Source organism: Cynocephalus volans, chromosome 6 (assembly GCF_027409185.1).
Source record: "Cynocephalus volans isolate mCynVol1 chromosome 6, mCynVol1.pri, whole genome shotgun sequence".
In the NCBI taxonomy this organism is placed as follows: domain Eukaryota; kingdom Metazoa; phylum Chordata; class Mammalia; order Dermoptera; family Cynocephalidae; genus Cynocephalus; species Cynocephalus volans.
This window is the reverse complement of record NC_084465.1, coordinates 95,630,945-95,657,532: the sequence shown is the minus strand read 5'-3', so window position 1 is coordinate 95,657,532 and position 26,588 is coordinate 95,630,945. Positions and strand designations below refer to the sequence as shown.

General features: G+C 54.4%; 1 protein-coding gene across 1 annotated transcript in view; it reads right to left on the bottom strand.

Annotated features, from left to right (window-relative positions):
* Nucleotides 1–25,782, bottom strand: part of RAB40C (RAB40C, member RAS oncogene family) — a 28,150-nt gene extending 2,368 nt beyond the window's left edge. The window contains exons 1-5 of the mRNA XM_063099574.1: nt 25,586–25,782; nt 5,943–6,003; nt 5,267–5,327; nt 1,138–1,215; nt 593–815 (exon numbers count right to left, since the gene is read on the bottom strand). Coding sequence (XP_062955644.1) covers nt 593–815; nt 1,138–1,215; nt 5,267–5,327; nt 5,943–6,003; nt 25,586–25,727 — 565 coding nt within the window. The 5' untranslated portion in view covers nt 25,728–25,782. The remainder of the gene's footprint in view (nt 1–592; nt 816–1,137; nt 1,216–5,266; nt 5,328–5,942; nt 6,004–25,585) is intronic.
* Nucleotides 25,783–26,588: the final 806 nt, after the last annotated feature.

Sequence of the window (26,588 nt, the reverse complement as noted above, 5' to 3'; positions counted from 1 at the left end):
TGCACAGCATGGGTGCGGTGATCCTCCTGGGTAGGGGGCTTTAGACGTCCCCCTCCCCTGTGGCTATATCTTAAGAAGGAGGATGACATGATGTGCTGTCCTCTGTGGGCAGTCCTGTTGGGAAGCAACAGAGTCCACAGTACTGTCTTGCTGAGAGTGAAGCCATTGTTGGGGGTTTCTGATTAGGCCTAGGCACCACACACGGCACACAGAACACGCAAAGCTGCAGGCACAGGCCAGGAGAGCCCTAGCAGCAAGCCCATCCCCAAACAGTGGAAGCAGCACAGACACCATCCACCCCAACCATCTGGGCCCCAACAAGGCACATGCAGAGCCTGCTCCCTTGGCTGCGTACTGTGAGGGTGAGGAGACACCTGCTGCCTCTTGCAGTGTGGGGACCTGGGGCAGTGGGGCCACCCAGAGGCCTCTGCACTCACTTCTAGCAGTGGGACACTACACCATCTCAAGGGACTTGCCTGACCCTCACACATGGGGTTTTACTGCCACCCGACCCCCACCAGCCTCCACGTGATCAGGGCAGCCCTGGCGTGGAGAACAGGGATGGCAGGCCCCCTCCCCGCCTGCACCACACCTCGATTGGGCCTCCAGATCTTCTCCATGCCATGCCGCATGAGCACGATGCGCGACAGCTCAGTGAAGGACTCGACGACATTGAAGTTGCAAAGGGGGCTGACCTCGAAGAAGGTCATGCCATTCTTCTCTGCATAGGCGCGGGCCTGCTCCGTAGGGACCTGCCGCTTGAAGGCTAGGTGCAGCCGGTTCCCAACCAGGATCCGGGGGACCCCAGGCGCATGCTTGGGGAGGGGGGGTACAGAACTCAGCAGAGGCACGAACACAGGACACCACCCACCACCACCCCCAGCAGGCAGGCTCTCAACTTTCTGGAACCTGTGATGGGGTGGAGGCCAGGCTGAAAGGCAGAGCCCGACTCAGAACCCATGAAGCATGGGCCACCCTGCCCCTCCATCCCAGCTGTTGAGTGGCCACAGTGGTCAGTACGCCCAGGCACAGGCTGTGGGCACAGTGTGAGAGAGGACACAGAGCCAGGTCACAGGAGGAGCAGCAAGGCACCCAAGGCCTCTCCCCTGGGAGGGGGTGTCACAGACCCACACCTACCTCGTCGATCTCCTTGATCCACCGGTCAATGCCATCGAAGGACCAGCGGTTAGTAATGTCGTACACCAGGAGGATGCCCTACAACGGAGATGCAAGAGTCATCTATGAATGCCAGCCCAGGCTAAGGGGGGGCCTGTGTGTGGAAGGAGTCTCTGGCACTTTGGCACCTTCAGGTTTCACAGGTGGCTCAACACAATGGCAAATGGGCAGTGCACTTCACAGAGTTCGGCGTAGCCCTGTCTGTCTTGGCAGGAGCCTTCCCTGTGGACGGCAACTGCCACTGGGATTCATAAATTCTGCTATCCCCTTCCTCCCCTGGAGGACTCAGTGGGACAGAGCTCACATTTTTTCAACTTCTTTTCTCCAAGCACATCATAAGCATTATCCTGTAATCACTCAAAAATCAAGGGGCTGAGCCACACGTGCCGAGGTCTGTGACGCAGGTGCCACGGGGCCTTGCAGAAGCTTCCTGGGCAGGCAGAGGAGGGTACCGGGCCTGCGGGAGCCAAGAGTCCTGCAGTGAGTTCCTTGTGAACTCCACCCTGGGGGCACCCGGGGCAGAGCTGAGTGAAGGCATTTCTGGGTTTTCCAGCCCAAACCTGCAGAGCAGGATGTCAGTCACTCCAGCAGTAGTTTTGTGAAGGCTCCCCCAGCTGGGCAGAGCAGGGTTTGCTACAGGGTCTTTCCTGCCACATCCCTCAGAGACCAATTAGTCAGAGCTCAGCTCTGGGCTGTCTCCTTCTGCCCTAAATATCCCAACAGGGGCCCTGTCATGGGCCCTCCAGCAAGTGGCATAGCGAACATACCGCTCACCACACAGCTGCAGGAGGGGTAGACGTGATGTTGCCTACTGCCCCGCAGCATACAATTCTAGTCTGAAGGCAGCTCAGAAATCAGAACCCACGCAAGGGGCCAGGACGCACACCACTCCCCGTTCCACAAAATTATCACTTGCAGAGGCATTGCTAAGCAGGCAAAGGGAGAGTGCGCTGAAACTGAAGGAGGGGTCTCAGAGCCCACCTCACTAGCCACTATCCACCTCAGAATCAGGGGTCCTAAAGCTTTCTTTCCTCTTAAATGTCCTGTGGTTTCTGGAAGATGCGTGCAGCCCCCAGGCCCTGTCAAGACAAAGGTCCAGGTTATGTGAGACCCTCATCCCTGGGGTGCCTGCTCTTTGGACAGGGCAGCAGCTGGGAGGAGCTTCTGCAGCCTGGAGGGAAGCCCTCCAAGGCCAAGGCAGGCAGCACCGAGAAGGCACAGACCAGCTGAGCCTAACGGCCGGAGCACGCTGGGTGGATGAAACACAGCGAGAAAGACCAAGTGCGGACTGCCAGCGTTAGTCCTCCCACTGGGCACAGGGTGACACCTTCTCCTCTGCTGCTGGGGGGTGACTACGGGGACAGTGCCACCTTTTGGCGTCACAACACAGCGTGCCCTCCAATGGGGTAATCCAACTTCTAAGAAATAATGGAGGATGTGTGGAAAGACTGACCCCACAGGAGGCTCATCACTGCATTGTTTATAAAAAACTAGAAACAAAGTAAATGTCCAGTCCTGGGAGGTACATCATACCACGTAGATAATAAACGTAACAGAAGAATACTTTAGAAGTATAGTTTATGATCAAGATGCACAGTAGACTGTAAGATAAGAGCCACAGGTCCTAAAAACTATGTACGGTCTGATTTTTTAAAAAATAAAAAGATAACGGCTGGCCTGTGGCTCATGGGAGGGTGTGGTGCTGATAACACCAAGGCCACAGGTTCAGATCCCTATATAGGGATGGCCGGCTAGCTCACTTCGGAGAGCATGGTACTAACAACACCAAGTCAAGGGTTAAGATCCCCTTACCTGTCATCTTTAAAAATAAATAAAATAAACATACAACACGTTACATAGAAAAAGTTTACATGGACATGCATTAAAAAAACATTAAAAGGCTAGATAGTGGGTAATTCTTATTTTTTTGTGTACATGGACCTATATTTTCTGTAGCAAATGCCACTATTCATGAAATGTTTAATAACTAGAGCAGAGCCATCTCCTGGGCTAGGCTGGCCCAGGCTCCACCCAGCCACAACTCACAGCTCTGCCCATCGATGCCTTTTTTTTTTTAAAGATAACCAGTAAGGGAATCTTAACCCTTGACTTGGTGTCGTCAGCACCACGCTCTCCGAAGTGAGCAAACCAGCCATCCCTATATGGGATCCGAACCCATGGCCTTGGTGTTATCAGCACCACACTCTCCCAAGTGAGCCACGGGCTGGCCCCAATCGATGCCCTTTTTGGGACCACACAAGTCTGTTGAGTTGTGAGTGGAGGAGACAGGGCGGAAGGACACAGAGACAAACCTAGCACTTGGTCAGACTGCAGACAGCAGGGACCACAATGACCATGGATTTGCCAGGGAAAACTATGTGGGGTTAACCATGAACAGGACAGCTGACCTCTGAAAATGGGGAGCTACTGCTACACTGTCCTGGGGTCAGGTGGCTGTGGCGCACTGGCACCCTAATCAGCTCTTGTTCAATTGTGTGTGTGTCCCATACCATTTTCCATATAAAACCCCTTCTTGTGTAAACAAAGCAGCCCTCTACCTCGAGGGAGACGCAGCACCGGACCACCCCTCCCTGGTGCTAGTCTACCTGGCCCCAAACCCTCAGCTAAACAGGTAGCACCTCTTGTGGGCACAGCCACCCACTGCAGATCTGGCCACACCTGCCCCCACCCTCCACACACCAAGCCCTGGGGACCTGCACCAGGATGACCTGTACACTCCCCCACAAGTGGTCAACTCAGCCTCAGCAACAGAAAACGTGTGACACAGCCCACGGGGTCTAGGAAGTCCAACCTTTGGCTCCTTAGTGGAATGTAAAGGGACCCACAAGACAGGACAACAAGTGTGACGGGACAACAGCCAGGGTGGCCAGGGGCCCTTGTTCGTACTGTCTGCAAGACTCAGGCCCTGAGGGACCTGCATGACCTCTCCAATCTTAAGGGAGGGTGGGAGAGGGACAAAACTTGACTAGGAAAGATGGTCCTGCTGCTTTGTGTATAATCAGCGCCCACTTGGAGAAACGCTGCGGCAAAGCTGGGGTCTGCGCTGACTCTGGGAACCACCTGCTGCTCACCAGGCTAGATGATGCAGGACAGGGCCAGCCCCCAGAGCCAAGCAGATGATAGTCAGCATGGCCAGAGGCCCTGCTTTGTGGCTCCATGCTTTTCCCAGGGGCAAGCCTGCCAGGATGTGCTGGGCACCCCCTACCCAGGCCCAAGATGTGCACTCAGGGTCTGCAACTAGCTCCTCTCAGCCAAGGAGTCATAATTAAGAACTTCCGGCATTAAAGCAAAACAAAAAAAACCTAGTGATTGTGCTAGCTGCTTTGTAGAGAATACAGAAATGCTAACAGAGAGTTTGATTTCCAAAAAACTTAGTCTGGCAAATGTGGAGCTTGTGTGATGATGTTCCTGCAGCTGAACAGAAATTACCCCTGTGACCTGTTCCCCATTATTTCAGCACAGCCTCCTGGTTTACTGCAGATGCGGGCACCCCTTCTGGGCGCTCTTCCACGGGAAGTCCCTGGGATGAGGCCCCATGTCTTGCTCCTTGCTGATGCCCTGCCCCTCCCCAGAGGACCTGCTGCAACCCCTGGCACAGAGCCCATCTTCAACACCTCCAGTTCGCACACAAGGGTCCTCACTCATGATCCCGTATCCCCACCAGCCTTGTAACGCAGCCTGTGAGAGTCCTAGGCAGACATGAGAAAGCCACCCTAAGATTCTAGTGAATCAGGGGAGGAGACACGTTTCAACAGCATGGGGAAGCCGCTGCAGCGCCTGTGCGGGGCTCAGAGTCCCTCCACGGCACCGTTCGGGGGTTGCTAGAACGACAACAGCAGACATGCTCGGGCCTGGGAGTGGGACTCCCAAGCTTGGAAGGGCCACAGGAAGACACGTCCTCCCCAAACAAGGACAGGCTGTTAGGGGAAACCTGACATTCCAACGTCAGAATATCCTTAGAAAAGAATAAAGTTCTTAGGGAGTTTGACAGAGTAGCAACTCACGTTCAGAAAGAATCAGGAGAATCATCCATTTGAAAAACAGCAGCAAAGAGTGTTGCTGGGCTTACCTGCGCACCCCTGGAGTAGGACCGGAAGATGGTACAGAACCTGCCCTGGCCCGATGTGTCCCTGAAACACATGGGGAGGGGGTTAGGAGGGGCTTCGGCCCGTGGGACCCTCCAGCACGCACCGTGACCTGCAGGAGAGGCTCACTGCCTGCCCTCTCCTGTTCCACAGCTCCCCCCGGACGTCCAGTGAGGCGAGAACAGGTCCCAGATGGGCACAAATCATTCAGGCCAGCGCTGCTGACACAGGGCTGGGCAGGCAGAGGTGCTGGCTCTGTCCATCTGGTGGAGCCAGCGAGTCCCCCATATAGGCCTGGGAGCCCCGGGAGACCACCCTGCTGGGCTGGAACACCCCAAATCTGTGGGAATTTGTTTTGACTTTCAAATTCTGGGAAATATTCCTTAATGGGGAGCACAGTAGAAGGTGAGGTAGAGGGGCCACTGCCACTGTGGGAACAGACCTTTATGGGCAAAAGGGGAGCTGAGCTCTACAGAGCAAAATTGATTCTGTGTCTACAAACACATCTGTTTAAAATGGCTATTCCTCAGATCCCCGTACCAGCCAGCCCCCAAAACAACAGAAAATAAACAAGTGGTCAGTGCACGTGCAATGTCAGTAGGACCCTTCCTGCCTCTTTAGGACCCTCCAATGACTCTGGAGTGCTGTGGCCCCACTCACCAGAGCTCCAGCTTGACCCGCCGTCCATCCAGCAGAATGGTGGTTGTCTTGTAGTCGATCCCTGCAAGGAAGCAGAGTGGCTTAGTGGCTCAGGGCGACTCTGGGAGAGACAGAGCCCGCTGAGTCTATGCAGCCACGTGGAGAAACAGCTTCTCCCACTCAACCGCCGTGAGCCACTGGCCAGGGGCCCTCTCTGCCCTGGCTGTCACATTCTCGTGGCTCCAGCCCAGCAACCCACGCTTTCCCACTTCCACAGGGTGGGCCACGGGGCTTGGCACAGGGTCAGGGCCTTGGGCCACACCTCCCTCTCCACAGACAGCTCCTGCCCAGCACAGAGCCTCCACCAGTGCTGGTTCTGGGTGCAAAGCGCTGGCTTCTTGCTAGGAGCACTCCTGCCAAGGGAGGCCGTGCAGGAGCCGGGTCTGGTATGCCCAGAGGATGGCCACTGTTCTACACTCTGACCTACTTCATGTTTCTCTTGAAGTTGGACTCTCAAAGGCTAATGCGTTCCTGAGTTCTTGGGTAGCCCCCAGGTACTGGCAATTGGAGCATGCCTGGAACATTATTACGGGTAAAGTCATTTCTAAAATGCTGTTTCTCTGGAGAGCTCTCCAGAGAGTCTATGCTTGCCTTACCTTTTAGTTTTTAATTTTTTCACACTTTTATGGGAAAAGATCAGTCCAAGACAAAATTGGTAAGAGCAGACAGTGTTGGACACTTACCTTACATGCAACATTTTAAACTGGTTTACAGGACACCTTTAGACCGGTCCCCACCTGCTCGGCCTTAAAAGTACAATCAATTTCTTGCTTTTTTGTAACACTCACTCCAAGGGGGCTGGAAACGGGCATTCTTTAAAACACAGATGTTGCTTTCACACAGAGAGCGTGTGTCAATGTGTGTGTATGTCTATGTCTCTTTGTCTGTGTACACGTGCATGTCTCTGTGTGTCTGTGCCTCTGAGTCTGTGTGTCTCTGTGTGTCCATGTGTGTGTGTCTGTGCCTCTGTGTGTCTGTGCCTGTGCTTCTGTGTGTCTGTGTGTGTGTGTCCCTGTGTGTGATCCATCACTGCGAGCCAACCATGAGGCCTCTTTGCAGGCAGCGCCCTCCTTCAGGCATCAGTGCTTCTGCCAGGGCGATCCTTCTGCCTGGCCTACTTCTAAATGCACATCAAAACCTGGTTCTCATGCATCAAAGGACACTATCAGCAGAGTGAAAAATGCAACCCACAGAATGGAAAAAAATTTTTTTGCAAATCACGTATCTCATTAGAAACTGACATCCAGAATTTATAAAGAACTCCAACTCAACAACAAAGAAACCCACAACCTGATGAAAAAATGGGCAAAGGTCTTGAACAGACTTCCCCAAAGAAGACATACAAATGGCCCATGAGCACGAGAAGACGCGCGAGGTCATCAGCCATCAGGAAATGCAGACACAACCAGGAGACAGATGCCACTGCAGCCTGCGAGGAGGTCGGCTGGACTCAGGAGACAGAAGACAGGAAGTGCTATCTGGGGCCCTTCCCCGCAGGGGGCCATGTAATGGCGCACAGCAGCGTAAATGCTCCTGAGGCTACCGAGACGCATGCGCACACGGCTAAAGTGTTCAACTTTACGCTGAGTGCCTAAGCAAGAAAGTGAGGGAAGGCTGTCCCACACGTTTTCAAGCGAAACAAAATGCTCTTCAGAAAGAAGCCACACTCAGGCCTGTCCACCCCCATCCTGCACCCCCTACTCCCCAGCTCTCCTCTCCTGCTTCTTTGGGTGGAAGCTCCTGGAATTCTGTCAACAGGAAGCACAAATGGAGAAACATAGGCCCAGGACTCACCTCCTATCAGTCCTGGCAGCTGCAGCTCTCATGAGAGGAACCGTGAGGACAGGGCTGGAAGGAGGTTTCCACGAAGGCTGTGGATGCCCATCCTTGAGACCAACGTTACTTCTGTATGCAGACATAGCCAAGCAGGTGCCCACAGTGACAGGGACACGCTCCAGGGATTCTCCCCCAGCCCTCCAAGAATGGAGCTGCCCTGATGCCGAACCACCCCTAGATGGCACTGTGGTCCCAAGCCTGGCAGAAGTTGTGGCAGGAGGGGGCCCACAAAAAGCCTAGAAAGAGACTGGATTTGTCCCCAACAGACCTATGCTGCACCCTGTCACCATCATCAGAAGCCCCCTACCACGGACCCAGCTGACCAGTGTGACCAAGGCTACCTGCGCTTCTGCGTGGTGGGGACGCCTGTCCTCAGGACCCTACTCATTTACCTCCAGGAAGGCTAATAGTTCTGCTCCTGCAGCGGAAAGAGAAGCCACAGCCCTGCTCAGTGCCCTGAATTCTTCCTGAGGGACCACAGGGCACAGGCACTTCAGAAACTGCCAAGGAGGGAGGGTCCTGTGTGAGCCCCCTCCTGCACACACACCATCTGACAGTGCTCATCAGGACAGGGTTCTCAGAGAACGTGGGTGAGCAGAAATGTAAGATTATTACTAAACAAGGTCACCATCAAGAATGATTCAGACTCCTCAACAGCTGCCAGGCTCCCTGAGCAGTGTCTTGCCCCCAGGAACCCACAGCTGCCAGCAGGTCTGGCCTCTCGGGGCAGGTATGGGAGCCTCTGTCCACCGACCTGGCCCCTGCACTGGGCCCAGAAGCCACAGCACTGGGGTAAGTGGGCAGCAAGTCCCTAGAGTGGACACCCAGGGTCAAGCTAAGGGTGGGTAGGGGGAGCTAGCCACACAGAAAACCCTGAGGGGCTCAGACGAGAGTGGAGAGTTCCTAGGCTGACATTTTTGCTTGGAAAATTTGGTCACAGATATAAAAAAAAAAAAATCAAATAGATTCTTCATGCTTACTTTGTCTTCTGACCCCCCACCTCCCAAATTTTTATAAAAATTTATGGTATGCTTTATAAATTAATGGGAAATACAGATGCAGCAATTCCAAAGACAGGCCTGCCTTAGAAGGGCAGATCTCTGCTGAACTTTACTGAGTCAGCTCTAACCATTCAACCACCCCTCACCTCACCCTACCCCACCAGTCCTTACATATTGAGCTGCTTTTAAAAAAAAATGATGATCAGGAATTTTATTCAAAATATCTAACAACTCATACAGCATGGTACAACCGTTCAGAACAGAAATCAGCAATAAGGAGCAGATCAGCTGCACAGTGTCCATGGTGACAACCAGGCCTGATCAGCAGCCACCTGACTGGAGGCTGGTCCTTACCCTGTGCCTCTCGAGGGTGGGCCCCTCACCAGCAACTGCACAAGGAAGTGGCTCACACATCGGGATGGGTGTCACAGGATGACCATATCTCACGCTGGCACTCCCTGGTGGGCTCAGGGTGGCCACAGAGGCCCGTGGCAGGTGACTGCTGGTCAGCCCTCCCTAGCCCTTCCCTTCTGTGCAAAGCCCAGAGGGCGCAGGCTGGCTCTCCTCGTTCTGCAAAGCATCCTTTCCTTGACCTTGAAAAATCCAGAGCCAGTCACGCCTTGTGCTGTTCCAGCCTGGCCACATGACAGCCAGAGCTTGTGAAAGGAATCAGTCCCATCAGTGTCAGCATCAGGACCTGGGCCTTCCTTCCTGGCAAGTTTTCTCTGGAAACCTCAGAAAGCTGAAACTTGACCAACGATACTTGTAACATCTCAGCCCTCGGTTCAGTGAGGAAAACAGCAGTATCCTGCATCCACTCCTCACAAACTGAGCCCTGAGGTGGCTCTGGCATCAAGCGGCCACTGAGAGGAGTATCCACATTAAAGGGTCCCTGTGCCAGGACCCCAGGGAGAGAGCCCTTGGCCTGGAAGGTTTGGAAGAGGAACAATTATCCAAGCCAGGCCTGAGGGTGAGCAGACATTTGACAGGGCGGGGGACAGGGTAGAAGGCGGCAGGAGACAGAGCAGTGGCTGGACCAAGGCCTCGAGCCCGGGGGGACAGCAGGGTGCGGATGGTGGGCACAGGCTGGCGGGGCTGACAGGCCTGGGAAAAGTCCAGGAAGGGGGTTCTCAGGTGTTAAAAGGGACATTTTATTTTTTTCTTCTGTCTAGAAAGGTTTTTTGTTTTTTTTTTTTAAGATGACAGGTAAGGGGATCTTAACCCTTGACTTGGTGTTGTTAGCACCACGCTTACCCAGTGAGCTAACCGGCAATCCCTATATGGGATCCGAACCCTGGGCGTTGGTGTTATCTCCCGAGTGAGCCACGGGCCGGCCCTAAAAAGTTTTTTTAAATAAACTAATACACCATGCTTGAAAAAAGCAAGGGCCCAGTGAGGGCCAGCTGTGCCTGCAAGGCCACCACCACATCTGCGCCAAGGCCCCACCAACTTAGTCCCCACCCCCATCTAGTAATCAGCTCACCCATCTAGTCCCAACAAGGTGCTGGCTCTGCGAGGCACACACCAACATCACCATCGTTGTCGCAGATGGGGACCACGGCAGGGAGGTTGAACACGCGTCCCGTTGGCACCTGAGCTTCTGGTGTGTCCTCCACATGGAATTCCAGAAAGCACTTCCTAAGCCAGGCTGCTGCAAGGAGGTGACTGTGTGGCCTGCCCCAGTGCCATTCATATGCCCAATCCTCCTGCAGAGCTGCTGCTTCTCTAGAAGTTTTCAGGGCACTTTCTTTGCCTGTAGTGTTCCGGGTGCGTCTTTGCCCCCTTGGTCCATCCTGCCCCTAGTCAGCAGAAACCTCTGAGACAACTGCCCAGTATTCCCATCTCTCCCCATCTCTGTCCTTCTGTTCTACCTTCTGGAAGATGTCATCAACTTTGCTTTCTAGCCCTTCTATGATTTTTTAAAACTCCGCTCATTTATGATTTCTGAGAGCTCTTCCCGGTTCTCTGGACTTTCTTTTCTGGTGGCTCCTGTTCTCTGCTCTTGCACGCAGTATTTGCAACAACAGTTACAACGAGATTCTTACAGCTCTCTCTTGTTCCCTGGAGGTCCTTTTTTCTGTTTTGGTCTTTCCTTGCATTTTGGTGACCTTGACTGTCCACTCACCCCTCGAAGACACACCCTAAGAAAGTCACGGGAAGCTCTGTGTGACTTGTGACCTGGGGCTCACCATGGCACTGAGGGGGTGTGTCTGGAGATCACGTCTCTTGGACTGATGGCTGTTCCAGCACAGAACCACCTTCTGCCCTGGGCTGCTCTCTGCCAGCACAAGAGGTGGGGACACCGGGGTCTCCTCATTCAGATTGGACTTGTGGTCAGGTGGGCTGTCAGCTTCCTGCTTCACCAACCCCTCCCCATGATACACCCGGTGGTGTCTGGTGTCCATGTCTCGATTATCCCAGAGAATAAGCCTCCTGTGTCCCCTGTGAGGGACAGCAACAGGCCAGCCCTCCAGATACCTGCCCCTACCTCAACCCATCCTCCTCACGCTGAGTACAGGGGCTCTGTGCCCCTCACTTGGCTGGGGCAGCATCCCCTGCTTCCCAACCTGTCCCTCTCTCACCTTAGGGATTTACATGTTTTTAAAAACATCTTCAGGGCCGAGCCCGTGGCGCACTCGGTAGAGTGCTGCGCTGGGAGCGCGGCGACGCTACCGCCGCGGGTTCGGATCCTATATAGGAATGACCGGTGCACTCACTGGCTGAGTGCCGGTCACGAAAAAATGACAAAAAAAAAAAAAAAAAACATCTTCAGTGTTATTTAAGGTGGGGGTTCTGAACGAAATGGCAATTCACTGAAAACAAATACTTTTACAATTTCTACCATAAACCAGGCATTGTTTTGGAAGCTGAAGAGACCCAGGTTGCTGCTTGTCTGTTGCCCAGACCACAAGCTGTAGCAGTGGCTCCCACAGGAGCCCGCCTTCGAGGGGATGCTTAGAATCTGTGGGGACATTTTCTTGGTTGTCACAAGATCAAGAGGCACAGGCCATGGGTGCAACTACTATAGACCACAAAGAATTGTCCTGAGTCTTGCAAATAGTTATTAGTACAGGTAAAACACCCGTGTACCGTGTTTTGCATATGTTTGTCCAGTCTTACCAGTGCATTTCCCAGGAATGCAAATACCATGTAAATCATGAGAGACTGCACCGTGTTTGCTCAAACTTTTACCAAGAGCTGCTCACCATGCAGGGAAAAGTCATATCACAAGTTACACCCTCTCCTTTCTCCTTTAAGTTACGGATATGTATGTACGCATGCTCCTCCCAGCTCCCTCTGGCACTGCTGACCTCAGCGTCCAGCCCTCTGGGGGAAGCGAGGACAACAGACGAGAGGAGCAGCTGAGCCTGTAGCAGCTCCTGGGCTCGAGGTGTGGAAGCCGACAGAAGCTGGTGACATCCAGCCACCCTGCAAAAGGGCACTCCACAGCATGGGCTCGGAGAAAGGTGGTGTGAGAGGGAGGAGGCATAGGTCAGGAAAGGTCATGAATGCACGCACCTTCCAGAGTCACTGACACCCTGGTGGCCTGGGGAGGTGGCACAGCACCACGCTCCTGCCGTTAGCTGTAAGCACAGACTTGCTGGGGAGGCCCAGGAGCAAGCCTGGGCCCAGGGCTTGCTGGGGGCCGCCTCCACCTGCACCCATGTACCCTGCTGGGGAACAGGTGTCTCCACAAGGAATCACCTGACAGACCCAGAGCAGGGTGTAAACCACACCTTCCACCTTCACCTGCCCCTGCAGAGGGCTCCACTCATCAAGCAGGTCTGTGAGAATCAGGACAACAGGCCTCAAAGAAAAGCCACCTTCACTGCATCCCTAGGGAATAAGAAGGAATCAGTCCAGGAATAACAGACACGCACATGAGAAAACTAAAAACTCTCAGATGTCTGCTTAGCTCTGATCACTCAGCTACATTTTGGGTTATCAATCAAGATTGTTGGATGTTTTTAAATTGGATTTTCCACTGTTCAAAGGAGCAGGGACCTGTCAGGGCCCACTATGCACAACCGGGCTGACCAGCTCCAGCCCATGCACTTGGTCCATGCTCAACACAGACCCACATGAACCGAGCAGGGTCAGGAGGGGGTCCCCTGCACAGACAGCACATGCGCTGCTGCCCCATTCCATTCGAGGTTCAAGTCTTTGTGGAAGAAATGGCAACAATAAACACGTAATCATCATTACTTCCCAACATAGTAAAAACCACAAGAGAACTTTTCAAATATTCAAGACAATGAACAAAAAGTGGTTAATAAAAGACTAGATAAGAATGAAACAGAAAATGCTAACTGTTGTCTGTCCCTGGCAGTGTTTAAACCAAGCCCCTGAGACTGGAATGCCCCACTAGTGTCCCAGGATGAGGCAGCAACTCCCAACAGGTTCTCTGTGTTCCGCAGCTTTCCCGAAGGGGTTAAAGTTTCAGTGGCCGGGGATGTCTGCCTATGCCGGCTCCGGCAGGCGCTCCTGTCACTGGTTTTCTGTGCAGGCTTCCCAGATTTCACTTCCTGGGAAGCAGGGCCCACACAGGGCTGGCTGAATGAAGTGCATGCCTGTCCGATTCCAACACAGCACCCAAACCAGACAGAAGAGTCATGTGAGGTGGCTACTGTTTCTTGGTGTGCTGGTCCTTACGGGGAGAAGAGAAGCGCCCTCCAGGTTCCAGAGACAGACAAAAAGCAAAAGAGGAGTGTCTACGTCTTCTTAGCAACCAGAAAACCTTTCCACCAAACAAGGCAGATGTGTGCAGGTGCTGCGGGGGCACCAGCTGTCCAGGCCAGTCCCAGGCCCCTCTGGAGAGTGGCCACACAGATCTCCTGCAGAGGCTGCCAGGACTACAGAACACACCTATGCCACAGGGATTCGCCTCACCTGCAGCATGGGCCTGGTGATAGAAAGGGGGAGTCACACATCCCTGGTAAGCACACAACTCGGAGCAGCTCACAGAGGCCATGCCAGGCAGCATGGCAGGCTCTACCTGGGCCCAGAGCCCACTCTTGGGACTCACGGCCTGTTGGGTGAGTGGGACCTGAGATGGCTTCTGGCCAACAGAATATGGAGGTGAGGGGTGTCCCCTCAGTGACTCTGCTCCATGGGGCTGGAACTCCATGAAGTAAGCAGCCTACAAAGAGGCCTATATGGCCAGGAATTGAGGGCAGCCCAGGAGGAGCTGAGCTTGGAAGGTCCCTTCCCCAGTCGAGCCTCAGCTGAGATGCAGCCTGGACGACACCTCTACTTGAAGCCGGTGAGAAACCCTGAGGGGACCCAGCTATGCCAGGCCCAGATGTCTGACCCACAGAAACTATGACCTGATAAACGGGCCTTGTTTTAAGCTGCTCAGTTTATGGTAATTTCTTACACAGCAAAAGGTAATTAAATAAGTATTATCACAGAAAGGCACACAGGCCCACCTTGGACCCAGCCTACAAAAATCTACAAAAACCAACAAAAACTATCGAAACAAAGTAACAAAAAGAACTTTTCAAAGGGTGTAGTCAACAGCCCCCATGGACAGATGTCCATGTCCTAATCCCTGGAACATGTTATTTTATAGGGCAAAAAAAAGACTCTGCAGATGGGATTAAGGTGTGGACTTTGAGGTGAGAGATTATCCTGGATTATCTGGTGGGACCAATTATTTACAGGAATACTTAAAAGCCTTTCTCGACTGAGTAAGAGTTGAGGTAGAAAGAGAGAAGAGATCCAAAGCATGAGCGACTTGATCACCATCATTGGCCCTGGAGACAGAGGAAGAAAAAGTAACCTTACAGGGACAGAAAGCAGACCATGGGGGCTGGGGCCGGGGCACTGAATTCACGTGGGCATGACAAAACTACTTGAGGGTGGGGAGGCAGGCAAATGTTCATGAGGGTGGTGGCTAGGTATCATCTGCCAAAACTCAGAACTATACACTCAAAATGGGTTTTATTATACACAAATAATACCCAATAAAATCAACTTTTAAAAAGTCAAATCCACAGGTATTAATCTGCTTTGAATTTACATTAGTAGGTCCCTTTTAAAGATGAGGAGATTGAGTTATCCGCAAGATGGGCCTGAGTACTTTTTTTTTTTTTTTTGGCGGCCGATCAGTACAGGGAACCAAACCCATGACCTTGGTGTCACAAGGCTGCCCTTTAACCAACTGAGCTAAACAGCCAGCCCAAGGGCCTGAATACAGATCAGAGCTAGGTGTCAAAGTGATGCCCATCCCTGGAAAGACCTGGTGATCTAAGTTATCAGCGCATGAGGCCTGGGGTTGGCGCTCCCAGGAAGCACACAGCTTCCAGCCCTAATGTGCTGCGCTGTGTGGACAGTCAGAAACAAGGGTGATCCGCATCTGCAAGCCACATCAAAAGCAAACCGGTGCCTGGGGAAGGACAGAAAAGGAAGGAGAAGTTGCCTAACAAATTTCAAACATGTCTTTCTACACTGGCATACCAGATTTCAGAAGGAACTTGAGGGCAGTTTCCTGTGAAGTTAGAGCTCGTACTTAATGCCTCAAAACCCACACCATTCGGATCCTGTACCGGCCAGCCACAAAAAAAAATAAATAAGAAATTAAAAACCCACACCAAACTAAAAGGTTTCTTCTGTCTACAGAGAGCAAGCACACTCAGCACAGAAAATCTGGCAAAACACAGAACATTCAAAAGAAAAAACACGAACACTACTCATCACACCCAAACCCAGAGACTGCTGCTAATATCTTCATGCATTTCATTCCATGGTTCTCTTTCGTTTCACTTCCATCTATACAATACACAGCTGCTTATACTCTTCTCACTTAACAAGGTACCAGAATTACATCACTGAATATTCAGCAAGTATCCCTCCAACCATTGTTTCTACAGGCTGAGCATCTCATGCTGCAAAAACACTACATCTCCACTGTCGAATCCTCAGGCTGTTCCATGGTTTTCACTTTTATTAAAAAAAAAAAAAAAAAAGCCTTGATTATCTCTAGTTATATCTCCGATTATTCCCTAGGATAGATTCCTAATTACTCGGCCAAAGGGGAAGAATTTTGAAGCTCTGGACACACACTACTGAACCCTCAGAAAGAGCCCTGCGCACGCTCCCACCCACTCGCAGGCTTTGAGCGCTGAGTACTGTCAGATCTTAACCTCTGATCAACTTATAGGTAAACATTCCCTCTTGATTAACTTTAGGGTAAAATATCTTTCCATTAGCATCTCCTCTCTGAGCAATGCACATGTGGCCCTGGCCAACTGACTTAAAATGGGGAAACACTCCCAATAATGATCAGATTGTTCCACCCATGAGGCTGCCCGGGGCCTGGCCGGCGCCTGGGAACAGAAGTGTTCAGCACACACCTGATGTGGCTTCTTATCGGGTCCCAGGTTCTTCAAACTGATTTGTAAATACTTTTGCTACTGAGTAGATTATCCTCTTGCCTATCATATTTGTGGCAAATTTAATGCCCCCCCTTTTTTTGTCGACTGCCCAGTACAGGGATCGAATCCTGGACCTTGGTGTTATCGGCACCACGCTGTATCCAGCTGAGCTAATCAGCATCCCTCAAACTCAATGCCTTTGACAGAAGGGCTGAACAGATACATTTTTTCCTATTTTTTCATTTCAATTCAGAAAGGATTGACACTTTGGGCCGAGCCCGTGGCGCACTTGGTAGAGTGCTGCGCTGGCAGCGCGGCGACGCTCCCGCCGCGGGTTCGGATCCTATATAAAAAAAACTGACCAGTGCACTCACTGGCTGAGTGCCGGTCACAAAAAAAAAAAAAAAAAAAGAAAGGATTGACACTTTTCAAAGTGAGCTGATATTTAGTGATACAGCCTTGATATTATGAATAACAACAAAAAATTTTAGTTTTTGGTACTATGATTTTTTAAAAGCCAAACCAGCTTCACACGCATGTGGGAGCCATAGCTTCTGCCCCTGTCCCTGATACAAGCAGTGGGCGCATGTTCATTAAATGAGAGTTAAAACAGGAGAGAAGAGCTTCAATGCTGACAACCAGCAGACAGCACTGCGCGGAGGGGTAAGTGCAGAGGAAAATAGGAAAGAGGGACAGCTCTGGGCTCAGATGCTCCCAGGGTGGGCTGCTCCCACAGTGCCAAAGGACCCCTTCCCCACAGCAACAGAGGCAGCCCCCAGGACAGCCTCCTGTGGCTGTGACAGCCGGCTTGATATGCAGGGACCCTGTAGGCTTCTGCCACCAAGAGGTGGGAGCTGCCGACTCTGCAACACTAAAGCTAGATTAAAAAACTTTCTGTCCCCACACAGGCAAATACCTCGGCATTGACAACTTGCTGGTAATGCATTACACATTTAACTATGTGTGTGATACACTTAGGCACCAAAGTTCCATCTAACAATTTCTGGGCTGGCCGGTCAGCTCAGTTGGTTTGAATGCAGTGTTATACCACCAAGGTCCAGTGTTCAGATCCCCTCACAGGCCAGCCACCAAAAAAAAACAAAACCAAAAAACCTGTGTGTGTATGTGCATGTGTATGTGTGTGCGTGCGTGTGTGTATGTGTGTGCGTGCGTATGCGTGTGCATGTGTGTGCGTATGTGCGCGCGTGTGTGCGTGCATGTGTGTGCACGTTTGTGCGTGTGTATGTACGTGTGCATATGTGTACGTGTGTGTGTGTGTGTGTGTGTGTATAACTTCTTAAACTCAGTGTGGTCAGGCCGGTGTTCACCTTTTTACTCTTATGCCCTGCACACGCTCTCACTACTATCACTATTACTCTCCTGCATACACCCAATATTTAATAAGAATGACCTAAGACATTGATGAGATCCCTCCCCCTACTAGAAGGATCCTTGGAGACAGGGCCAATTCCAGGGTGGGTGGGATGACATCTGTCCAGAGCACCAGATTGTGCCAGAAAGCAGGGGACGCTCCGAGAACGCAGGCACAGCTGAGAACAAGGCACTGCCTGAAGGGACCCCAGCATTGAGGGGGCTTCTGTGAGCCCCAAACCAATCCCCACAGGAAAGGAGCGGGACACACTGAAGGGACAACCTCCCCAAGCCCATGCCGACACTGAGCAAACGCCAAGCGTGACTTTGCATAGACATGTCATTCACAGAAGCTGCTGTGCTGGGCAGCAGATAGAGAAGACAGAGCAGCTGCAGGAAGCCACCACATCTTAACTGAGGAGATGCAGCCAGCATCGCTGCATCAGCTGACCAGACATCCAAGGACTCTACCGGGGTAGGAATCTGCTGGGTGCGGGACACACTGCAGGCCCCGGGACTGAAGACAGCTCTGTCTGCAGGGCTGCCACCAGGGTTACATCTGCCATCAATGGGGCCATTCTCCTCCCGCACCTGCTCCTGCAGCGCAGGCCCTGCCGTGCTGGTGTGGGCAGACCACAGCCTGGAGGATGCTGTGGGGGGCACGGGCAGAGTGGGGTCCACGTGAGTGGCAGCCTCAGCAGTGACCCGGGCTGCACAGCCACTCCCCTCTCTGCAGCAGCAGTTTTCTGGCCCTGAGCACCAAACCGTGGCAGCCCTGACAAATGTCACTGCGTTCAGTCATCCTTCCAGCCTGTTTGAAACATCTTGATCCCGATGTCGTCTACCCTGTTAACTATCCTCCTAGCTAGCGGATCTGACTGACAGGATCTCACCCTGTTCTGGCCCAGGTGACGCACAACACTGCTGTCCAGGAAGCTCAGGTGAGGGCCTGACAGCAACCGCTGGCCCAGGGCAATGGAAATGGAGGAGGGCTCCTCCTCCTCTCGTGCTGGGTGACCCCCGACGCCATGAACCACCCGAAGGAATACAGGCCGCCTCAGCGACAGTGCCACCACCATCACCCGGGAACCACGGCGGTTTGTTCTGAGCCAACATGAGTGGCCCCTTGGGCTCACAAACACGTGGCCATTGCCTGGCCTAGATCTTCACCCAGGGCTGACATTAACTCAGTTGCTGAGAGGTTCTGGCATCTGGCTGTCTACACTTTGAAATGTTTTGCAAACTATAAGTGCCTGCCCATTTCCAGTATTTGGGTCTTCTTCCATTCTCTGCTCTTTTTCAGATGCTGGAACAAACGTCCCTCTCTTGGGGTGGGGACGTCCTTCATCAGGGTCAGTTAGGGCAGCCAGAAGCACAGTCACTCATCCAGGATCGATGTGGTTTGAGGACCACGTCTGTCATGGAGAAGTGAGGTCACCTGCAGTGGCAGCCCAGCCTCCTCTCTGCCATCTGTGAGCACGGGACCAACTTTCTTTTGCACCCAGAGCCCTGTCCACAGCTCCCATGCCCTGGTCACAGACCCCCAGACACCCTGCCAGCTCTCCTGCATCTCCATCCTGAGGGGCTGGCTGCTCCCAAGCACCTCCCCATCCCACCTGGATTGCTTCCTCATGGCAACTTGATCGCCTGGTACCTTGATGGCAAAAGGTGCTCTGTGTGTCCTGTCTGCTCACGCCTCTGGATCCCCATCCCCGCCCCATCCTCCACCTTCTGAAGGACAAATGTCCACAGATCAATGCTGTTTTCAATATTCTGATCTTAGCAAAAAAGAATCACGCCTGCGGACATCAGAGTTCACCCGTCACCACTAGGTCGATAGGAAAACTCCTTCAGCACCTCTGTGCTCCAGCTCTCCTTGTTTACTTACATCTACCCTCACTGCCAGAAGGACTCGAGGGGCCACTCTTCCAGCCACCTCCACCCCCAGGATAATCCCACAGACCCACAGTCTTGGCTCCACTAGCCCCTCTCCCTTCCCTGCTGTCTTCATGGCTGTGGGTCCCTAACGACGGGTTTATATCCGAACAGTCTCCCAACTGCCGAGGTTGCTACATGTTTCCTTTCTTGCTTCCTTTCTGCTGCTCTCTCCAAACCAGAATGCTGAACGCTGAAGACTCCTACTTTCTCCAAATGCCCGATGGATGACATTCTGTGCGACATGGCGCCCAGGCCACACAGCACCCCTCTGTGGTGTGCGTCCACACCAGGTGCTGCCAACAGAAGGGCCTGGGTGTGACTCCAGCTGTCCTGATCCACATCGACTCACCACAGCTCCATACCCAGGGAAGTGGCAGCTTCTCAGAGACCAGCAATTTCACGCCTCCCCAGTTATAGTCTTGAAATAGAACAGGAGGCAAAAGCACCGTGAGAACCCAGATCCTTCCCTTCATGTCCTTCCCACCCACATCTCAGCTCCCTGATACGTTGCCTTCCTGAAACACTGTTAAATTTAGTCCATCATCCAAGCCACAGACAACTGTGTCCGTGGAAAAGATGGTGTTATGTGTACACAACACAGTACTCTCAACTGGGACCACACAACCCTGCAAGAGAGACCTGGCTGGCACTACCACACACCTGCAATGAAAGCGTTTATCTGTTACCAGCTGGAGCTTATGGCAAGCGCTAAAGACTGCGGGAAAAACTTAAACATTCTTACTGTTTCTGTTTTCTGAAAATTTAGGAAAGGCCACACAAGTCCAACCTACAAAGCAGCACAATTAACACAATTTGAAGCAGGTACAGAGATCTGTCCCTTATAGTGTGTTGCCCCCTTAGGTGGGGGCAGGTGAACCTTTACACCACACACAGCAGGCAAGTGTCTCCGGCAAAGAGGTAAATGGGAGGAACTTCACTACACACACAGATGGATCTAGGAGTGGCCTCTGGTGTTGGCGGCCAACTCCGGGAGCTCTCAGGTGCTGCTCTGCTCAGGCAGTTGGGAGGGTGGCAGAAAGGGCAGGAGCAGTGCAGTGAAGGGATAACAGATGGGCCCAGGTGACTGGTCCCAAGCCACACAACAAAGAGAGGGGGCAGCCCCAGGACCCAGGGACAGAGGTGGCTGTGCAGGAGAGCAGGAAAGTGGCAAGAAAGAAGGGCAATCAGATGAAAGACAAAGTTCTGTCAGGATGCACTGAGACCCCTCGATGCTCGGCCCTGACCCTGCCTGGGGCCAGCCCTGCTGGTCTCCTCTGAAACCTGGCTGATGAATGACACTCCCACTTGGGGAGTCTGGTTAGGGCCTGAGAACTGTGATGACCCTCATCAGCTCCCATATTTGAGGACCGCTGGCTCACCCCAGAACTCACTTCAGATGCCCCTCCTCCAGGAAGCTGCGCCTCTCCCTAGCCCAGGCCCACATCCCTCCTGCCAACTCCCAGCACGCTGCACCTCCCCCAGCCTGCCCTGCCACATCCTAGAGGCCCTTCTTCTTGTTTTTCTCAAAATCTTATTTAAAAAACTATGTCTCCATTTTTTTTTTTTTTTTTTTTTTTTGTGACCGGCCGCTCCGCGCTCACTGAGCGCACCGGCCATCCCTATATAGGATCCGAACCCGCGGGTGGGAGTGCTGCTGCGCTCCCAACGCCGCACTCTCCCAAGTGCGCCACGGGGTCAGCCCCTATGTCTCCATTTTGTTATCTTCTGCACCCTCAGCTCCAGGCCCAGTGCCTGGTGCACTGAGAGATGCCCAAGAATGAATGATGGAGAAGAATGCGAGGGCTCAGGACCGGGCCTTGGTAAAAAGTCCATATCCTGTGGGCAAGGACTCAGGAGGGGATGAGCAAGGACAGGGAGAAGGCACAAGGGAGAGCCTGGTCATAACAAACCAGCAGATGGCAACCTGTGGCTGGGCAGCATCTACAAAACTGACACAGGTGGGATGGAGCCGGTGCCCAGCAGCCAGGGATGGAGTTCAGAGGCTCGGGGGCTTTGGAAGGGTGTGGGCTTCTCTAGGGCCTGGCAGACTCTGGGAAGGGGGACAGTGCACCTCGCCAGGAGGCCGATACAGGCAGAGCTGGTGATCTGGCACTGGCAGTGCCCTGCCTGCCTTGAAACCAGTAACAATGTCCTGTCACTAAAGTGCCAACTCCCAACAATGCCACCAGTTCCCAGATGCTACCCAGGGCCAGGCAGAAGCTGGGGAAGGTGCTCCATGACTGGGTCTTGAGAGACTCTGAAATGCAGAGGGTGCAGAACCAGCCCCAGGGAGGCAAGAATGAGGGCAAGGGGGAACAGCCGCAACCCTCCACTGCCTCCAGGTGAGGAACGCTGGGTAAGAGCCCACAGAGCCCCAGGGCCACACCACCCTGGACAGGGGCAGCCTCTCTCAGCCTCCTATAAAATGCGCGTGACAGCACATCCCTCATGGGTGGTGATGAGGCTTAAATGAGCAGCAGCAGGAAATGCTCAGTGGTGCCCCTGGCACAACAGCACATGCTGGAGGTATCAACTATTACCACAGTGATCGCTCCCATTCCTCCCCCGGCCAACAACCCGCCTGAAAATCTGGCATCTAATGGAAGAAAGGCAAACCCCAACCCAACAAATCGCCCCGGAAAATAAGAAGTCTAGATCCAAGCACGTAGTCAAGTACAGAGGAAGAGAAGGACTGGGAGGAGTTGCTGTGGGACTGGATGACCAGCACAGGTTAACAGTTAGTACAGGGCAGCTTCACAGAGGCTGCTCACTCATTTAAAAATACACATTTACCGCTGGCCAGGTAGCTCAGCTGATCAGACCACAGCCTCCTAACACCAAGGTCAAGCGTTCAGATCCCTGTTCCAGCCAGCCACCAAAAAACATTAAAAAATAAGTAAAATTAAAATATACATTTAGTTAGCACTTCCTGTGTGCAAGTCTCGTACCAATGTTGGGGATAGAGCAACACATAAGACAAATGTGGAACATACAGTCTAGAAATATGCTTTGACTCAGGAAGATAAAACTACACAAAGAAACACTTGAAAATAGTTTCCCCTTGAATTTGCTGCTTAGGAGAGAAATGAACTTCAAGCCAGATGAGAAGAAACATTTGTAACCGGCCAGTGAAAACACGTGGAGCTGGGGGCAGAGCGAGCTCCAGACTGGCCTCTGGGTCACTGACACAGCGCCCGTGGGCCTAGCTCAACAGGGGAGCTCACAGCTCACTGCAGACACAGGCACACGACCACATACCCTCCCCCACCCCAACTCCCCAGGCTCAAAGAACAAGAACATCACTCAGCAGCTTCTGTCAACACAGACCCCAAAATAGGAGAGATAGAAATGAAGATGCGCCCATGAGTCCACCTCATTAACCCACTCTCAAAGATTCCAGGACACAGGCATATAAACCACAATGGACATTCCTGGAAGCCCCTAAACTCATGGGAAGGTTGGTAGGAGCCAAGGCACAGAAAACGTAACTGCCTCCATCAAGGGCATTCAGCACCCACAATAAAACAGGAAAGGACGTGTGCACACAGCAGGATGCCTCCTGGGGCTGGGTGTGTGTACCCAGCATGCTGCCTTGGGGCGAACATGACCCACCACCCCAGGGTCATACCCCAGAGCCGGAATCAGATCACGCAGGCAACTCACTCATGAAGAAAGCTGTTCACAGAAAGCTCGACCTCCCTTCTGGGAGCCTTCATAACCAAGAACCCTGGATGCTTATGCTCTGCAGTGTAACTTCCCCGGGATCGCTCAGGGAGTCTCTATGTTCTGTGTTCTGTTCTGTTCAGAAGAGAGCATGAACCATCCCCTCAAACCACTGCTGGGTATTCAGAAAAAAGGGAAACCCAAACCCCTGAGAGGAGGGTTTCCAGAACTAGACAGATCCAAAAACACTGTGTGCATCAGCATTCCCAAATGCAGAAAAGCCACAAGGCTCCCGCAGGTGCTAGGCGTGTCACAACCACATCGTCACAGCTTCAAGTGCCAGTGCTAATAAAAAAGGTCACTTTGATGATTCAGGTGTTTGTGAAGCTGTGGAGGGCGAAGCAGACTGGCACGCATGTCTGAGGAACAGGCCAGACAAGACTCAAGGCAGGTAGGTAACCCAGGTGTGATCAGGAGGAGGTCTGGGCCATGCTGCAGCAGCATGCTCTTCATCAGACTGGGACCTCCCTGTCACGGGCCATCTGCCACCTGGGTCTGGGCCAAAACAGGAAACCTAAAAACATACCTACTGAAAACTTTTAACAACGAAGGTGTAAAAAGTATATGTACATTCTGTATAAGTGCATCAGAAATCACAAGCTCCTGACATTACTACTCTTTCTAAAAAGAACAAATTCACATGATGCTGAATCCTGAGAACCAGCTACTCCAGAGCTCCCAAAATCTCCAAGTCTCCCTTGAGAAGCTTGTGTACTCCCAGATCCACCCACTTCACCCTGATGAAGAACGCTGGCCTGTGGGATCAGCAAGCCAATGGCCTGACCACAAGGACCCCTTCTCGTGCTGCACATCTTAACCTTGAGGACTCCACCCCCCCCCCACCCCCCCCCCACACACAGGGAGTGCGTTTCCACAGCCCCAGTGCTCTCCCTTCTCCACTCAACGCTGCAGGACACCTGCAGGGACCTGTAGGCATGCCCTGGCTCTAACACCACACAGAGCCTGTCTAAGAGCAGGCCCTCCACATCACTTCTGGTAGATGACCTCCTGTTGGACTACTTACTCCACCTTGAGTCTCAGACATCTCTGCCACCTCAGGCAGGTCCCCACATTTTACACAGCACTGGCCCCACTTCAGTCAGCAAGTCGTAGAAGTGTGGCAATGCACTGCAGCCTGACAAAGGGATGGAGAAGGAAGGAGAGCCCTCTCTCCAGCTAGTGTCTGTGTGCGGGTGGAGCTAGTCTGGCTGAGCCGACCCTCAGAAGCTCAAGTTAACATCCCAGGAAAACACCGAGCCCCAGAGAAGCCCAACCCTTCCCTTGCTCTTCGGAACACACACACCATCCGCCTCCTGGGAGCTGGGCTCAGGGAAGCAACGCTGCCCCTGGAAAAGCAACTTGGCCGCCTGCCCTCTGAGTCAGGAGTATCACCTCTGGGACGGTAGCTGTCAAGTGCCAGTCAAGGTGGTGGCAGCTGGAGCTGGGGCCTCGAGGGTGAGGCTCCCCCACTCGCGCTTTCCCTCCTCCACCTAAATCGACCCAGGGCTCTGTCTCTCTTGCCCTCGCTCAGGGAGGCGCAAAGGGGTCTGGCACTGCCGCCCGGGCCGAGGCCGTGCCAGGAGGAGCGCGCTCAGCGTCAGTCCAGTAGTCTGGCACTTTGGAGGCGTCCTGCAGCACAAGGGTGGGGACGCCTCGGCCCGCCGTCGGCTGCCCCGGGCGAACAACCCACCCGCGGCAAGCGCTCGGACGCGAAGCGGGCAGGAGAGTGGGGCAGCGGCGACTGTGGGGCTCAGGGCCTCGGAGCCGGACGCCGCCCGCCGCCCGCTCGCAGTCGCCCGGGTGGATCTTTTTGGGGCGCAGCCTGTGGCCCGGGGCAGCGCCACCGGGGGCTCCCAACCGCGTCGCCTGCGCTCCCGTGCGAATCACCTAGATCGGACAAGCTCGCGCGGGCGGCACAGGGGCTCCGCGGCACCGCGCCGTCGTCCCCTCCAACACACGCGCGACCCCGCGCCGTCCCGGCACGCCGTCCGGACGGCGACCCCGCCGCGCAGTCCCCGGGACGTCCTCCACCCAGGAGGCCTTCGCCTCGGGCGGCTCCCTCCCCGGGACGCCCCCCACCTGAGGACGCCCCCTCCCCGGGACGCCCCCCCACCTTGGGCCGCCCCCTTCCCAGGAGGCCTTCACCTTGGGGCTCCACCTCGAGACGCCCCCCACCTCGGGCCGCCCCTTCCCGGGACGCCCCCTCCCCAGGAAGCCCCCACCTCGGGCCTCTCCCACCTGGGGACGCCCCCTCCCCGGGACGCCCCTCCCGGAGTGCCCCCTCCCTAGGAGGGCTTCACCTTGAGGCTCCACCTCGGGACGCCCCCCCCGAATGTCTCTCGGGGAGGCCGGCGCTCACCGTTGCTGTAGGCGTACGGGGACTCGGCCGCGCCGTCCTGCAGGCTCTCCAGGATCTCGCCCTTGCCCACGTCGCTGTCGCCCACCAGCAGGAACTTGAGCAGGTAGTCGTAGCTCTTCACCGGGCTGCCCTGCGTGCCCATCCTCCCGCCGCGCCCGGCCGCGCAGGCCCGCGGGGGCCACGCCGCGCCGCCACCGCCCGCTCCCCTCAGTCGAGTCGCCGTCGCCGCCGCCGCCGCCCCCGCCCCGCCGTCGCCCGCACGGCGCCGCGCCACCCCACCGTCCACCCCTGGCCGCGCGCCGCCATTGGCCGCCCGCTGCCCACCGCCCCGCCCCACTGGTGCGCCCGTCCGTCCGTCACGGAGCCCCGCCCCCCCTCTTCCCACCCAGCGCCGCGGAGACCCGGCTGCCCCGCCCACCACCGTCACCATTGGTCACCCTCCGCGCCCCTCCCCATTTCCCGCTGCTATTGGCTCGTCCGCCCATCTGTCAAGTCCGCCCCGCCACCGTTTCCCACAGAGCGTCGCGAAGACTACAGACGCCCCGCCTCGTCGCCGCCGTCATTGGCCACCGCTGCAGAGCAATTGGGCCGCTCGCACGTCGATCACGGCTCTGCTGGCCCCGCCCCCTTTCCTACACGCACACCAATCGGAAGCTTGAACTTCAGGTTGTTTGCGTACGGCCCGGTCCCATCGCACCGGGCACAGGAGTGTGGCGGTCCCTGGCTGAGACGACGCGGCCGAGTCCGGGAGGACCCAAGCCCTAGGAAGCTGCGCCGACTTCTTTCGCGGAGACCCCAGGGGGGCGGCCCGGAGGCCTCAGGCACACCCTTGCCGGGGCCGGGCGGGGCCCAGGGAGCGGAGCCCGCTGCGACGGCACTTCCGTCCCGGACTTCCGGGCCCGGGCAGTACGCGGCTCTGCCGCCGTGCTCGGGGTGGTCCCGTCGGTAAAGTCCTTGGCGGCGACACGCGCTCGCCCACCCTCTGCTCGGCAGCGCTCCCCAG